This window comes from Ostrea edulis, chromosome 5, assembly GCF_947568905.1.
Source record: "Ostrea edulis chromosome 5, xbOstEdul1.1, whole genome shotgun sequence".
Classification (NCBI taxonomy): Eukaryota; Metazoa; Mollusca; class Bivalvia; order Ostreida; family Ostreidae; genus Ostrea; species Ostrea edulis.
In genome coordinates this window covers 56,414,077-56,432,460 of record NC_079168.1, presented here as the reverse complement: position 1 = coordinate 56,432,460, position 18,384 = coordinate 56,414,077, and the positions used below count along the sequence as shown (strand labels likewise).

The following is an 18,384-nucleotide window of genomic DNA, read 5'->3' as shown; positions in this document are numbered from 1 at the left end:
AGGTCATAATTTGGAAATATTTTTGTGCCTGGAAAATTGAGCATGAATCTGCAGAATTAATGAAAAGAAAGATTTGAGTAATGATCATTAATTGCAAGTCCAAGGAATTCGATGAAACAGGACTAATTTTATTTTTGTGCAGCAAGGTGATGAATTCGAAATAATGTAGATTAAATTTTTTTCCTTGTGTAAATGAGTATTTTTGACAAGAACCATATTAACATTTGACGATCAAAGCCCTCGTTCATGTAAATTGATTATAAAAACGATGCTTCCGAATTGCTGCGACGGCAATTGAAAGAGCGATTCGGAGTCCCTCGGGGCTGATTGTCTAAAGAGTTATAGCGAGTACAAAATAAAACTACAATTAGATGATTAGTTTGCAATGTCTTTTGAAGATAAATCATCATCAATGGCATTTTTGCAATTATGACTAGAACATGATTCTATACAACTACAAGGAATAAACAAGGGAGGTACCGAACGGATGTCGCGAAACAATCAAACCGTGATGGCAAACTGAAATTGTATACTATACAGAATGTCACCTCAATTACCTTAAAATTTCCATCTTTAATTATATATCGATCAAATTCTGAAAAATAAACCATACAGTGTTTGTTCTATTTCATAAATATGAACAGAGGAACTTAATTTTACTTGAACAGGCATGTTTTCCTCTTTCTACACACAGATCAACCATACACACGATTTAATATTTGAATATATTCTACTATGTACAAAATAAAATCCGTTTATCCGCAAACAAACTACATATACGTAATAGGTTTTTCAAAACATTGACAAATCCCAACCATGCAGGTCCTGTGCGCGTTTTATAACTATTCGATCAGACGATTTAGACACAAAACACACATTACTCTAAGATTCCTCCACACCACTGATCCAATTTATTTGAAAACTGAACTTGAGCGTTGTCAATATTCTTTCTTTCATTTTTTAAAATAAAAACGTCCTCAATTACTTCCGGTACATTACGTTGTATTTCTTACCGAAAACCAATCTATCAAATCAACTAGGTTTGACGTCATCTCTCTAATTTTCATGGTATTTTTTTTTTGCAAACATGACTTGAATGATATTCGTAGGAAAGTTCGTCGGTCAACATTCCGAATTTCCTCGGTGTTAATTCACATAAAATGGTCGTTGCTTTCGTCGTTTTGACTCTTGTGAAAACTAGCTTGAATGATGTCCGTAACATATAGCTCCCTGGCCTCTGCATCAGACGGACTGTTAATGAATTAATGGAGATGCGATCTTTCGCTCGGCTTCTTTGCCGTCCATTAAGCGATGCCATTAGCAAATTTCGCAAATGGAACTTTCGCTAAGTGAAAGCATGCATCAACATTTCGCAGAAAGCTCTGGCATAGCTTTCGAGAGGCAAGTGCTTCCAATATTTCTAATGACGGCGGTAGTTTTACGGAAAGTAAATAATAAATTTTGATATGTGCATTTGCTTCTATTTCTCATGTGTACATTAGATAATAATGCATTTCACCAAAATTACTTTGAACCCATCACAATTATAGGCGCTATTAAGGAGATCAAAAATGAATCGATTTTTTTATTCTTTTGACTTTCAGTAAGCGATGGTGACGCTTCATCTTTTGAGAACAGCGAAATCGTGTTAACCAGTAAATGCATCTTGTTTGTATATGTTTAGTGCAAAATCGTGTAAAATACTAAATGTATGAGCGGTGTTTTGGATTTTCAGGGCCCCCTAGGACTTTAAGTTAATGGAATTCTCATCTAGATATTGGCAAAATTATTTATGCCTCAATGTTAAAGGCAGACCATCAAATCTATCTTAAATATTTCACTTTCATTTGTGAAGATAAATTCAACAGTTGCAGGCAAATATTCGCAAGAGGAATCCGACACGCTTTTTTAAAACATGGGCAAATTTTCATCGTGTTTTTTTTCCCGATGTGCTCACAGCAAACATGGAATTTATCATTAATTACAAATATCACACGTTCATCATGATGAAAGTTTCTGGATATATGGTCGAGCATATCCTAATTTCGCACGTCAACGAAAATCTAAACTTTGGAAAAGTAACATGAAGATCCGTACTAAAACAAACATAGAGTGTTTGGGCATTTTAAGAATGCGAAGTGTATGTGGTGATTCCTGTCTTCAGTTTGCAAAAAGTCAAAAGTTTTGCCGAAGACGCGACCGTCTGCAGACCCAAGACGCCGCGAGAAATAAACAAGCCTTCTGGCGAAGCAACACCCAGCAAGTTACCTGAACGTCGGGTCACAAGAAAAAACAACACACCTGGATGCCAGGTAAGACCCGGAGGAAAAAAAAACCGCAAAGAAAGGCAGCTTTGAGTCAAATGGCATATACTTTTTAATTTTTTCCCCTTTTAAAAAATAGAGATTTTACATAACCATTTAATCTTCTTGAGGATGACATTCAAGAGGATTTCTTTGAGCAAACCATTTCGTAATTCTATCGTAATTCTGAAATATTGATGAAGTGAAACTGTGTAATTAGCTATGATTGTATCAGACGATCAAGTCAGTGATCTCAATAGTTTATAGCGCATGAATATTCTAGGAACTATTTTCTTTGATGTCAAGGCGTCAGAGCATGATTTTCTTCCGAGAGTGTGACAACATCTTTGCAATGCATTTATCACTGTGGGATTTTCAGCAACTTTTATTGGAATACAATAATGAAATTTTAATGCAGATTTGTAGCTTACGACATAAAGCGAATATATCTAATTCAACATTACCTTTCATAAGGAAAATTGCTTTTTATTTTTTTAATATATAATAACTCCGGTTTTCCTTAGTGATTTATTCTAGTGTTTTATCTTTGAAGTTATCATGTCTTTTTTAGTCTCTGAGCTTATCAATAAAAATTAAATGTTTTCATCTCGGATTAAAACAGTACCTCCTGTGTACATTAACAGCATTATAATTACTTTTTGAATTATTGAAATTAAATCTGTTAATCAATACATCAGTATTCAAAAGTGCCTAGTAATATTTACATTGAAAAAATATCCAAAGTAAAATATAGACTTCGAGTTCTTGTCGTAAAAGAAATGGGAATAAAGAAATAAATAAGTAAATAAATAAATAAATATCAATTACAATTCATGTACGTTAACTTTCTATAAAGGCAACAAAATTTTCGGGTTGATTTTATTTTACGATTGATTTTATCTCCTATGCTTGTACGATTTATAAAACGAAAGGTGATATATAGGAGGACTTTATGTAGTATCAGGAATTTAAAACAAAAAGATATCCATTTGGTCAAATGCTGTAACTTTAGACTGCTCTGTGTAAAAGAAAAAAAATGAAATCTAATTATTTCCGAAATTAATTCTTTCACAGCAGAAAATTAACAATTGCTCATATTGTAACGGAAAATTCCGTGAACAATTGACATCATGCAACCAGATAATGATGAAATAATTAGAAAATTATTATCATCCTTACAATTGGTGGACAATCAACGAATTGTAATACCGCTAAACACAAAGCAACAATGGCCGACATCTGTTTATTATAGTCTGAACAGGTTCGTCATGATTGCTGTATTCATCTGAAGTGTCTTTTGAGATAATACTAACATCGAAATCGAGGAAAAGCCATTACTTGGTTCCTCCATCCGTCCTTCGCGTAGCAGGGAGTCCATATTTAATACCTTTTATTATTTCCAAAACAGGAGAGTTCCTGCCATATCAACTTGAGATTTTTTGATAAGTGGCAGATTCTCACCTGGCTTATTGGTGACTGTTGGAAACAAAGAAATATAATAGATACATTTATTTTATTAGTTAGAGGATAGGGAAAAGGGAGAAAACATCTAGCGATGAATGTTCATAATTCCATGACACGGTGCATGTAAGTGGTGGAGTAACAACTGTAACTGCCTTCAAACAAAAGCAATGTAACATTGTGCCTTTTCACAGAAAATCTTACGATTAAGATGAAAATTTTAAAACACTGTAATTCTGTTATAATTCTACGCTCATATATTTCTGAATTAACAAAACTAATGCATACATAGGTGATGATACTCCATTCTTACTCGGGACACAGTTGCACTCAGAGACAATTTTTTTTTTTTATCTTAGTTGTAAGATTTTTTGTGTGAAAATAGCCACAGCTCTTCACTTTAGGTACATAAAAATAGCATGTCACAAAATACTTTTTTCCTTTTAGATATGTTTTTCCAGTAAAATGTTTCTTTTTCTGACATAAATTACAATCCTGGTCCCTTTGTTTTAATACATATTTATGTATCTATAGTCTACACAAAATAAAGCTAAATCTCAGACTAAATTGTGAAATAAAGTAATATTTCCCTTAATAATCCATAATGTATTATCATCTTTGATCATTTAATCTTTACGGCCAAAACTGACTTCGCTCCATTAAGAAAAGAACTTTATCAGATCAAGTAACTGCATTTCTAAAGTACTTAAGAGAGTCAGCTGTCTTTTTTTTTTTTTTTTTTTTTTACCGCTTTATCTCAGTAGAAACATTTTATTATTATTGACTAACCTGATCAATATTGCGAATGAAAACAATGATATTCTTTTAACCTTTAGATACTGAATATCTTCTTTGTTGTTATATATATATACTCAATATTGGTGGAAATATAAATCAGATGGTATGCACAATATGCATGTGTAATTTCATATGCATTTGAATTAATTGAATATAAAGGCACGCTGATACCGATATATGGATATATAAATTAACAGTATGCGGTAGTATTCGAAATCTAGTGATTGTCAGTGCAATGAACGTTCAAAGTATTTTTTCCCCTTTTTTAGAAATCGCAGTGTCACTTATAATTATGCTCAAGACTAAGTATTTCATTATAAATATCCTAGTGAAGTTGATGTTAATCATTATTACCATATTGCATGAATATTTCAAACAAAAATTACCACAGTCAAAATGGGATGCACCAGTGAATATCGACCGGAAGTAGGACACGGATTTTGTGCGGACCTGCAACATCCCGGTCTGAGCTCAATTTCCTTTTGCTGGAGCAATGGTTGTTTGATGGATATAATTTACGACGGCTTTGCATGTTTAACAGAGACTCCAGATCAGAAACCTCGTGAAAAATCCCAGAAAAATTCTAAGTACTTCCCGTAGGTTGAAGGCCGTCGTGGTTATAGATGAGGACCAAAATTTTATAACAGGACATAAAATTAATGCTGTCACTATCGGGTTACTTCAGTTTTATTTATCATCAATATTTATTTGCTTTGTTCGGATTCTTTTTATTTTCATTTGATCTCTTTTTCTCTTTCTCTCTCTCCATCATCATGATGGTATTTTAAATCCTCATAAGCAGGTCAGTTTACATATTTTTAATCCATAAATTCACACGCTTTCATTCATATCTATGTCAAACTCTTTTGGGTTTATGTGTGTAATCTCCCTAGAGAGAGCGGCGCATGAGCCCAGAGACAAAAATCTGCCAATCGACCCTCCGAGAAATGAATTTTGATATTTTTATGATATCAAAATGTTAATTGAAATCCAATCTGACCAGCAAGGCGAACGGGCAAAACACATCAATGACATATTCTTATCGTCATTGCCATCAGCACTGCCTTCGCAGAACCGAAACAAACTAATGATGCAGAATTTCCATTGTTTTATGCGACCCGTCATGGTCTCACGAGGCCGCTTATGTATGGTGATATAAAAAGGTCGGATATGATTCGAAAATGTTAAAATGAATTTGACCATCTGTCGGACGTTTGATGACGTTCGCTCATGTTGCAGTGACAGAGAAAATATTCCAATTCGTCAAATTAAAGGGACAAGATATAATCCGACTCCCAATCTCATAAAATTGCAGTACTATATGCTTCATTTCTATGGATTTTAAAAAGTCGCAGAAATATTACATGGGATCCAAATTACTAAAGTTTTTGTAGAAAATTTTCACTAATTTTTTACTATGCACTACATGAAAGTCTTTTCTATGCTGATTATAAAACATCTTTATTCAAATTTAGAATACTTTTTTTGTTATAAATACTTTTTTAGTTTGTGTAAGATAAGGAGTGATATGGAGCCAGATGTTGCCGGTGCGATGTAAAAAAAAAAAGAAAAAAAAAAAGGGATATAAATGCCGTATAAGGGATCCATTTTCAAACGTTCGGTGGCCAATTAAAGGATTTAAAATCACTCGAGCATGCGCATTGTTCCTATCGTGGGGGGATACATTGTATATCAGTCAACTGTAAAATTCCCTGTAACAGGCTGCACGGTTGAGGTTGTGATAGATCAGACAGTTACTAGCTTAAACATGTATTTCATATTGCACAATGTAAACAAATATTGGAAACAATGTACGATAAATAGTTATTCTCAAAATTGTTTTAATTTGGGATTGTAATAAAACAATGATCACAACACTATGATACTTTAATTGTCCAATAACAAATATTTAAAAGAAGGAAGAAAAAACATCAAAGCTACAACAAACATCAAAAGCAAATAAGGGTTATTTTTTTTTTTTTATAGTTGTCTGCTTGTTTGTGTAAAAATATACGTACAAATATATTCTCTCCTTAAAGATTTATATCATCTTGGTACATGTACTCAGTATAAGATGTGTATTAAACCTCCTGGAATAATTATAATATGAATAGAATTACCGAATATGGTGAAAGTCACGAATATATTTTTGGAAATCATGACACCTATTGTTTTCTCGGCTCAGCATATGCAACAATAAATGTGATTTATACCAGACAAAAGCATCCTGGTGAAAAAGGTGCGAGTCTTATCACTGAGAGATAAAAGCGTTATATGAAGCAGTGTTTGCTGCATTGATGGGCTGATGCTTACAGCTATTTGATGTAAGCGGTCCTAGTTACGAGAGAACTTGGCAGATAGTTCCAGCATATTGTGGTCATCTAATCTCGCGCAAATCTCGCAGACGAGAGTTTTGCAAGATGTCAAACCATCTGCTCGTCTGCAAAATCATATCATAGTGAGAGAAGATAATAAATCCCATGGAGAGAGAGAGAGAGAGAGAGAGAGAGAGAGAGAGAGAGAAATTACATGTCGGTCAAACAGACAAATAGTTATTAAAGCCTTGGACAGATAGACAAATACGGGATCAGAGACCGTCTCATCTTCACAAACAGAGGACAGCTTCTGTCAATTGACCTGCGACCTTAGTCTCAGTCTCACGACCAAATCAAACATGAAGTCGTGGACCCGCAAGCTCCCAGACAGTGATTACAGAAAACAATTTCCGCATAAAACGGACTTTCTTAATATCTAGATCGTAGTGTAAACACTTTCTGTCTATTTGATGACTTTCCTTAGAAATATTGATGGTACGTAATTAAGGGGCGAAGACAGTGGAAGGAAATAGCTAAATTAAGGAAGATTTCTTTTGAAAATTGGACAAATACGAAACGAAATGTAAATAGTTTTATATTAATGAAATCTATAAATCGCCACAACCAATCCCTTTTTATGATATATTTGGTGTAAAACTGCTATTTTATAATAAAGTATTTTGCATTCATGCTCCATGAAATTAATTACAATAACCTAATCGGTCACTAGGTCAGGAATGGTTTAAATGTAAGAAATAAACAAATTACATATGTAACGAGTAACAAAATAAATAATAGATAGTGTTGAGATCTTCTAAAGATGGAAAAATAATAATAAAGACGAAAGCTATATTTGGTCTGCCTGCTTGGGAATCTTCATGAATTCGGATTCCCACACGTTGTCGTATGCATTTTATGTTAATTTTTGTATCGGAGATATCTGCACACGCTCAGTCTTCCTGCTTTGGACTCTTATTATTTTGCTAAAAATCCCCCTTTTTCTTTTTAATTTCTTTCCTTTGTACACCAAGCAATTAAATGGTTTTAATCAACGAGTTGACTGGGCAATTTACAAAGTTTTTCCTAATGTATTACAACCAACTTCCGGAGTCACACGACGCACGCGCAACTGGTATCTATAAGGTCACGCGATGTCGTCATTACGGATGTCACCGGAAGCGACTCTGTCAAGCATATTACCCTGAGAACATTTTGAGGTCTGCTTAGAACTCTTCAATCAATATCATTAATATCTTCAATTTTTTTTGAAGAATTTCAAAGCTTTCATTAGTCTAAGTCTCTGCTTTTGACACGAAAAAAAAAAAAAAAAAACAATTCAAAAAAGAAAAAAAGAACACATTATATATGTATATTGTTTATGGCCGAAATATTAGTTGTATAAATGAAATTATGTTTTGAAATAGGATTTTAAAAATTTATAAGTGTAACACATCGTTGAGTAAGTATAATTATTTTCTTTTCTATAGTTTCCCCTGTGGTTTGACTGGCTTATTTCTACTTGTATATGCATATTATACACAAATTGTGTCATCATTTTTTTTTTTAATTTTCTTGATTGCCATGCAGATTTATATCACGTTAATTAGAATGATACGCTATCGATTGTCAATGAAGTGGTGTTGAGTTCTGCTCGGTCTAATCGTGTAGATCTGTTACGAGGTACACCGAAGCTAGATTTCCCAGGCGTATTCCCCATGAACATCATATTCTGCCGTCGAGATCCCCATGTCCTATATTGTCGCCAACTGAGATGTCAGCCATTATACAATAACACTATTACTCAGTCATTGGACAACATTGGGCTCTCCGATTTCCATGGGTGCATTAAAGAGCGTAAGAGAAGTCCAAAAATTAAGTATTTCTAAAAGCATAGTAAGACAGTTTCATGTAGGCTGAATTTATATATGTAAACTGTACTACTACAACACTTTTCGTAAACCGTGCGCATTTTGTGAACGCTGTGACAAAAGCTCTTGCCAATTTTTCAACATCACATAAGAATCTACTGACTGAAGCACTACCAGCGCATCATCACTTTGATTCTTGGTACATTTCATTAAACAGTCCAACAAAAATTCTAATATTTATGGCGAAGCAGTTGGGCAGAATTGCATGTCACGAATGCCCCCTGTTTCACAATATTTTGATGGATCAACTTTACATAACGAAGTATGCTTAAAATATTTGACCAGAAACTTTGCAGAATGCCTTTGGTATTTGTACATATTTATCCTTCTCCGTGTTTCGGTTGTAAATAAGCAAGCTGGTGTTTGTTTAGGAGGTTGACAAAATAGCAGACGACCGCTAAATGTCAACATCTCGACCCGAACACAGTAGCTGGTTAGTGTAACTAGTTCCTTTAATCCTATTAGGTTCTAAATAAACGGACAAGGACTTAATTAAATAAATCGCCTCTCTCAGAGTCAACATCGAAAACAAGACAGTTTACATTCATGTACAGCCAGGTCTATTGTGTTGTTTCTTTCCAAACAAGTCCAGGATTTAAATGTGATTTTTATTTGAATATTCTCTATAAGATATTTGATTTATTCCCTTCCCAAGGCAGAAAGATGTATATCTTTTGCTTATTGTTTCCAAAGTTAAAGAAATTTGCTCAGCCGAGACCGGGAACATCTTAATTAGATATGATTCACGATCACGGAAGATGGGACGAGGTCCGTTTTGAAATTTTCAGCTGATCTTTATCGAAGGGCAAACTGTTACTTCTAAAAACTCGTTCTCGTCTCCGCCCGAATTATCATAACGCGTCAAAGGGAGTCAAACAGACATGCATCGCTCCGCCGGTGATCAGTCAATTTGTTAAGATATCGCGAGATGTGATCAAGATCTCGTGAAAACCCGTGTTTTGACATAGAATATTCAGAGATTTCTCGCGGCTGTTCACAAATAAACCAACAGAAATAACCCTAATGGGTGAAATGTTTGAGTAAACAAACACGGGACTGACAAGATCTTGTAAGTTATTAAGACAGTGCAACATTTCCCCTCCTTCAGTCGGAAGATTTCACATTTTATTTGTGTATTAACAACATGCAACAAGGGAAAACGGGGGAAATAGTTTATTAAAGCATTTATCTCAGGGATGCTTATAAAGAGATGGGAAAGCTTTCCAATGATGATTTTCCCCCTGCTGACAACCACAGCTTTTCGTTAGTTTGTAAATGTTTGGTTGGTTACATAAATAAATAAATAGATAAATATAAATAGATGAATAAATATAGATATGTACAGTGGCAAATGAAAATACGAATATGTGAGACAAAATTTCCTTCCGATACCGGGAAAATCTTGCGGTATTCCAGATGCACGTCAGTGACTTCATCCTCATAAACATTGTCTTCTGTAACGGCTCTGTGATTTAATGGGTCACCTAAATCGTACATAAAATATACTCCAAATCAATTCGTGTTAATGCTCATAATAACTCTTATGTTAAATTCCGTTGATGATACTCGTGATACTGTTGAATTGATTTACGCTAACGGAGTACGTGTTCTTGTGGTACCCGTCTCCCTGATTCGACCATTACCCAAATCATCAAATTCATCAATGATCAAATTAATATTTAAAACAACTTTTCTACTTTATGATGCATTAAATGCTGTTATTTCCATTCAAAGTGTGCAAGGAATCGCGGATGTTTTCGTATATCTTTTTTTTAAATATTCGTAATCGCATTATACAGATTCCATTAAGGAAACTAATTTCATACAATGCGGGTTTTATTGGATTTTTTGATTAAGTTGTATGTTATAAAATATTTGAAATATTTTAGCGACAAAGGCATAAGGATCTAGTGATATAATGTGATATTATGATACATAGTAATTGTTGTGTATAAATGGTATATTGGATGTTCAATAACCAAACTCAGATTGTGACTTTTCCTCGATTTTAATGTAACAGTCAAACCACTAATCTCAGATTTCGATAGTATTATCGAGGCAGATTAACAAGATTAATCATTTTTTCATAATTTTGATGTTCTTTTTTGTGCATCTACATTGAAAGATAAAAGGGGAGAATGTTAAAGCCCCCCATTCTTGATTTATCTCCACACTGTGTAGTAACCGAAACGTTAATTGAAAATTAATATTTCCACAAAGCAGACAGATTAACTCTGCCCAAAGTCTCCATGAAGCGCCGGAATCAGACCGTTCTCCTTCCAGATACGGACAAAATAGGTGAAAAATTCTCAGCTTAGGAAGAGATTAATCTATTCAATAACTGATAGGAGTTGATTATAGAATTTAAAAAGCATATCTCTTATTTACCGAGCAATCGTTAAGGAAAATCCTAGGTAAGGGTGCTTCACTGTGGTAGACGAGCACCTCGTAGCATGCGTGTGGAGAGATAAAAGGGAAAGGTATGTTTAGCACTAGGTTATCTCGTCAAATCGTCGTTGAGATTTTATAATTTACTTTTAATAGGCAGGGTCTGGAAGGGATCCCTGTCTTACGTGCCTTTGTCAACCGTTGGTAGCGAAGAAGCTTGGTATTAGGATCTCTCTGAACACGAAATCAATCGCGTTAAGGGGGGACTTGTTCGGGTTTCTTTCTGACAGCCGTCGCCGCGTAGACGCCGGGCTGTTCTTATCACTGAAGATTCAGACCACGAGTCAAAATCTCTTTGTATAGAGACCCGTCTTACACGTGAAAATGTAGTCTTCCCATACCTCGAATCGTACATAAAACTTTCCGGAAAGTTGGGGCGACTCTTTGTGAAAATATAAACAGGGTCCTGATAGATAACTACTCTGTCTTGTTAGAACGTTTAGCACTTTGGTGACAAACGGTTTTAAAAATCCGATAACCTTATGGGAAAATATGGCCAGGCTTTCTTAAAAGATCGAAGAACGAAATCGCCAGCGCTCGAGAGAACCCATTAGGCACTACGCAGAAAACATGAATTGATTACGTCACAACTATCGTCACCTTGCTGAATGAACCAGTCGCTATAATTGCTCGCGGTCCCACATAAGTACAAAATGTCCTTAACACTTCGGCCGATCTGTATTTTTCTTTGAGCAGTAATTGTTTGTAACCGTTTAGTTAGGGTATGATATCTGGAGAACCTTCCCCTAACAAAATCTTTGATCATTTGCTGTAAAGTTTTCAGACGTTACGCGCAATTTCCAGGGTTAATATTAATTTACTCCAGTGTCTTTTCTTTCTCAATAAAGCAACATGGTATCATTGTAAAGAGCGTTCAAAGGATAACAAAAAACCAACTCTCATTTCATCCTAATCCTCCGGCAAGGTGCATGGTGATTTCAGCATATCGATTTTGAATTTAATTATTTCATGTTCTAACCATTACTATTCAAAGAAGAAAATGATTATAAAATGGAATAAAAAACTACAAATGTCCTAATTATTTTAAAAAGAAAAGAAAATCTAAAACGTTAATTTAGCATTAAGTCTGTTCAGATTGATCTTTCAAAAGTATTTGATTGACACCAGGTGCACATCCGACATTTATAAACATGTTTTTACTTTTCCAGGTTTTTTTTGAAGAAGAAAAACCTGTGAATTGCAATCATTTCACCAAAGAAGTAAATTGGAAAAGATTTAAAATTTTGATTTCTTTTGAAGGTAACCCCCTTCCCCCAAGAAACTTTGGCGACCTAAAAGAGAGGGTAGAACTATAAAATTTCTACGCTCTGGTAGAATTTTCCAGATTGTGTAACCGCCAGACGCGAGTTGCGATTAGAATGTAACATATATAGTTAATAAAATGCCACAATTCTGCCATGGCGTGCGTTCGATTGTCTATCTAGAACACAGACCCGGTGAATGGGACACGTGTACGCCTGCTCTCAGTATATAAAATCGCCATCACGCGCATCCGCTTTCTTTGGCTAAAGTATTTGACCGGTCTGTCAATATATTTACTAATGACCACGATTCGATAATGAATTTCAATCACGTTTTGTTGTCCATTGTGTGTCGTTTTTTTTTTTACCCCGAGCCCTCAGTCATTGTGATGTGTTCTCGAAAGTACTCTCACGAAATTTTATTATACAAATAACGGTCTCCCAATTGCGTGTTCAAGCTAAATAATATCATGAATGAACATTTCTGCTACTTGTTGACATGGATTAAAAATCGATGGTGGCAGTAAATCAATTTCTAATACCTCTTGTTATTCGTCTAATTTATCTATCTTAATCTGTGTTTATCTGATGTGCAGCAAGAAATATTTTACTTAAAGCTTTGTGTCCTCTCTATCCACGAGTAGATTATTTTTGTTCATCAGCTTATTTCTCACCATGAAGCTTGTTCAGTCTAAAACACAAAAAAATTAACCAACCCCCCACTCTCTCTCTCTCTCTCTCTCTCTCTCTCGATCGATCGATCGATCGAGAGAGAGTTTCCAGAAATAGGTATAGAAAAATCTACACAAGTAGTAGTATAATAAAAATATCACAAAGCTGCTAGAGTATACTGACTACTATCTTCAATTCTTCAGGAGTATACCAAGTCTATCATACACTCCTGAAAAATTGAAGAAACTAGTCGAGTATAATACTATGTCGGCTTTGTGACATTTTTTTTATCATATATATATATATATATATATATATATATATATTCAGGCTTAAATGTAAAATTAACTAGTGATAAAGATGGTTATAACTATAAACTTTGAATTACGGGAGAAAGCACCAATGATTGTACACGAAACAGTTATTATGATATTGACAAAACATATAATTGTATAACTTGTGCATACACACATAAAATAATTATCACCCTGTACATGTACATACACACAGAAAATAATTATCACCCTGTACATACACACATAAAATAATTATCATCCTATACATGTACAGACACACAGAAAATAATTATCATCCTATACATGTACATACACACAGAAAATAATTATCATCCTATACATGTACATACACACAGAAAATAATTATCACCCTATACATACACACAGAAAATAATTATCACCCTATACATGTACATACACACAGAAAATAATTATCATCCTATACATGTACATACACACAGAAAATAATTATCACCCTGTACATACACACAGAAAATAATTATCACCCTATACATGTACATACACACAGAAAATAATTATCATCCTATACATGTACATACACACAGAAAATAATTATCACCCTGTACATACACACAGAAAATAATTATCACCCTGTACATACACACAGAAAATAATTATCACCCTGTACATACACACAGAAAATAATTATCATCCTATACATGTACAAGCGGTACATATACACAGAAAATAATTACTGTTTCATCCTATTATGTACAGTATTGGTCTTGTGGTAAAATCGTTGTCATTGTCTACATGTATTATATATTTACATGTATTATATATTTGTCTGATAGGGATATTTTCAAATAGCCTATTAGTTTCTGAAGACTTTTTAATTCTCGGCAGAGACGTCGAAAACAGCATATAAACAATTTCTTCGTCTTTCTCCACCCCTACCCCCCTCATTCCCGCCCCCTATGGATCCCTGTTCCCGAAGGTATGGGGACAGATGACAAAGGCGATAAGGGCAGACGATAATGTGAACTGACACGTTTTCTGAACACAGACACGGGCCCGGGGACCTGTTATTAATTTCATAAAGATACCCACTGCCATCATTTTATCTCTAATGATGATAAAATGGTCAGCAACGTTGTCTCCGTACGACTGAGGCAGCGAAGTAGCCACGTTATGTCATTTTATCATTTGTACTTGTATTTCGATACTAGAAAAATCCAAATAAATATCGTATTCACTTTTCATGATTGTTAATTTTTGAAATGAATTCCTCAGGCATATTATTTGATTGAAAAAAAAATTAGTTTGCACTTTTGTGAAATTTGTAAAGCATTAAACCTTTGGAAAAATATACCTTATCAAGGAAAATGTTAAAAAAAAAAATTAATTATCGGCGGGATCAAATGATTTTCAAGCTTCACTGTATACGAAAACAAATATTAAGAAATTGGATTAAGTGCTGGGATTAACTGACCGTTAATACGTGGTGCTGTTTTTAAAGAGTAAAACTTTTATATTAGCGGCGCATTCAAGCACTTAAAAATTCCTTTTGTATATACAACAGAGCTATAAGCACATAGTCTTTGCGATTCGTCCACATTTCCATGAGAAGAGGTTTTGATCTTAAGAAAATATTTACATCAAGTAACTTCTGCGACGAAAAGTGATATTGTTACAGCATCGGATAATCTCTAAATTTGTAAATAGTAGCAGATTTCATGTTGATATATGTAGATAATAAATGCTTCGCTAAACGAGTGGGATCATTACACTTAATCCCGTTTCTTGCTGTGCAGTAAAACTCAAACCCGTGCCTCGCGTAAGGCTGTAAACTTGTATACAAGTATATGTCAGATTATGATGTTTTCATAAAACGATTATAGAATAAGCGATTCACAATTCATTTCCTATATGAATAATTTTTTACGCATCAAATTCTCAAAATATCAGTACATGTAGGTTTAACAGATTATCTACAATCTATTTTTGTGCATCTCTTAGAGAAACAGAATGTAGCTAAGCTACCATTTTAGATCTTTTTTTTCTTTATCTTTCATTAAAAATATTTTTCTTAGTTCATAGATCGAAAAAAAAAAATCAAGAGAAATTTTTATTACAGCCTGTTAGAAAATTACATGGGTGTCGAAATCAAATGTCAAATCTACAATGCAAGTATCCATGCTTATCTTTTTGATATTAATATGTGCATGGAGTGCCAAGGTTATAGCTAACAAATTAAACGATATAGAGCTAAATTGCTATGAATTCTTGCTTTAAATGCACGGATTTATAATAAATAATGAGATGTATATCGAAATCAGTTGTAGTAGCTAAAAATATCTCTAAAACATAAAAACACAATCGAACAAAAATACTGTTATTTGTTGTCATTTAATTATAAAACATCAAATATTTGTAAAAACTCAAAACATTTGAGTAATTAGTAGACATTTCGACATGTCTTTGACAAGCTGCACTCGGGACCTAAGCCCTGTAACAATGTGTATAGCTAGCATAAAAAGGCCCCTGTGACGAGAATTTGCTGTCAGCTTTGTTTTGTGAATAATTTTAATATGTGTTTGCTGTGGTTCCATTTCTACGTTTCACTCATATGTTTTTTCGGTATTGCTCAAAGTCAGATGGCGCTAAGCAAGATAAACAGGCCCCGCCCTCTTGTTGAAATAAATAGAGAGATCACGTGTATTTTCCGGATTATATGTCACGGTGTTAACCAATCATATTTAAGCTGGTAGTGGTAGGAATTTATAGACGTGCTACATTCATTTATACATGTGCTTGTTGACCGATGTGATCGGGATTATCCTATTGGAGATTTTCCTTTATTTTTAATTGTGTGTAATCATTTTAAACATTCAAAATTGCACCATCTAAAGTTGATATAATGACTGCGGACACACAACCAGTGCAACCTCAGACCAAAAGTAAGTCTCTGCTAAAACTCAGATACGTCAAACTCTTGGTATATTCATTATTTATTTACATTTCAATACAAATATAAACATTCGTGTTCTAATTAAGGTTTTGTGTTGTGTTTTTTTCTGACGCATTATTTGAGTGAAAAATGTCAATTTATAAAGAAGAAATTTGTTTTATCGTGCATGCTTATCTTTATATATATATGTATATATATATATATATTTATTTTTAATGCATGTTACATATCACTTTCGCATCTGACACTGATAATCAAGTAGTGACTTTAAAAACAAATTGAAAGTTGTACCCAGTAATTTACACACGTTCTATCAAGATTAAATTATTTATATTTGCAGAGAAGAGACGCTTGTCCATGTGTGTGGGTTGTGGTTCCCAGATTCACGACCAGTTCATTTTAAGGGTGGCCCCCGATTTGGAATGGCATGCTTCGTGTTTAAAGTGTGCCGAATGCAACCAATTTTTGGACGAGAGTTGTACATGCTTTGTGAGGGAAGGAAAAACTTATTGTCGGAAAGATTACGTTAGGTGAGAGAAATTCACAGAAAAATTCACAATCGCACCTATTCCCACTTCTTAGGACTGTTGCTGAATGTGCATTTATATTTCACGGACTTCGACCCACCAGATGAAGCACTTTTTAAAAATGGTTAACCAACCTCTCATGGGAATCATATAGTTTTTTAAAAAAATAAATAAATATGTAATCATGAGTACCCTTGTGATAACGTCGCCCCTGAGTAAACATCAGGTCTGTGTGTTTTCTACCCCTGCATCTGATTTCAATGACACCGTTAAATATTCATGTTTTTTTTTAAAAATTACAATTCATTTTACAACGCGTTGTAATGATGCCCATTCACTTTATTGATTGATTCAGGATTCACTTTTAAATAAAGAGCCCAATTATAAATGGACATGGGAAAAGTTTAAAATTTTAATAAAGTATTAAATGTCAGTGAAATATGCTTTAAATAGAAAGCCAAATTCAAAACAAAAATCCACCCGGGAATTTAAAAATCGACAATAATGTTGTAAGAAGAATTCTGTTGACAGTAAAGTGGCCGGGGTTTGATAATTAACAGAAGAGTATAAGATAGCTAGAATAATTTGAACATGATTTAGCGGGTCTTCTCTGCGATATCCAAGTCGTGTAGCCGTCAAGTGAAACCATGCTATATTAATAAGATTTCGTTTTAACAAGGTCTAAGGGCCCTGAACATGTGCCCTGCCATTTAAGATATTGTAAAGATCCTCTGGAAGATTAAAAGAAATCTACTTTTTATGCTCCACAAGTCGTGTCTTCTATCAAAAATTACAGTATGACAGAAAAATCCGAAGAAAAAAGTTCTCATGTCATTTCTCCTGAGACATGTAGGTCTTATTTACTCAATCAAAAAGTATAACTGATCTAGAAAATTAAAGAGGATAGTTAAATTATCTACATATATACTTTTTCTTTGGAATATCAATAAAAAGATTTGATAATTAAAGGATCCTGTGCCCACCGCCTGTGACGATATACGTATACCTAAATATATATATTTTCTTTTATGGTTAATTATAGTTTTAGCCATGTGTTTGAAGAATGCAGGGGTTGAACGCAGGGAAATCTCTGAGGGAGGGGAGATAATCGATACGATATCGGTCCCTCCTGCAGCCATCGTGTGCGTTATAGCAGAGTTTGAATTAATATTTCTCCCCAAAATAATCTACTTCAATTATATCTTGACATATTTTTGTTATCGGACATCTCGTACAAAAAATAAACAGCCGAAAGTTTTTTGTTTCCTTTATTCGTTTTGTGCGTTGTTATCATGGCAGATATATCTTTTATCGCGCGCCCACTGGAAGGTGGCAGTTTGTAATTTTTGGAAAGGAAATTAAATCGTCCGGATGGCTGGGTATTAACAACAGATACAGATAAAACAATGGTATAAAATGCAGGTCTTACGGTTTTCTCATCG

The 18,384-nt window shown here is 34.1% G+C and overlaps 1 protein-coding gene across 3 annotated transcripts in view; it reads left to right on the top strand.

The window, feature by feature from the left end:
• Positions 1–1,580: 1,580 nt before the first annotated feature.
• The window catches only part of LOC125649211 (insulin gene enhancer protein isl-1-like), a 30,612-nt gene continuing 13,808 nt past the window's right edge, over positions 1,581–18,384 (top strand). Inside the window, exons 1-2 of one of the 3 annotated variants that reach the window (XM_048876545.2) lie at positions 1,581–2,312; positions 16,756–16,945. In XM_048876545.2, the coding sequence (XP_048732502.1) occupies positions 2,306–2,312; positions 16,756–16,945 (197 nt within the window). In that variant the 5' untranslated portion in view covers positions 1,581–2,305. Of the gene's footprint in view, positions 2,313–16,181; positions 16,405–16,755; positions 16,946–18,384 lie in introns of those variants that run through there. The other 2 variants (XM_048876544.2, XM_048876546.2) reach the window with 2 other exon arrangements.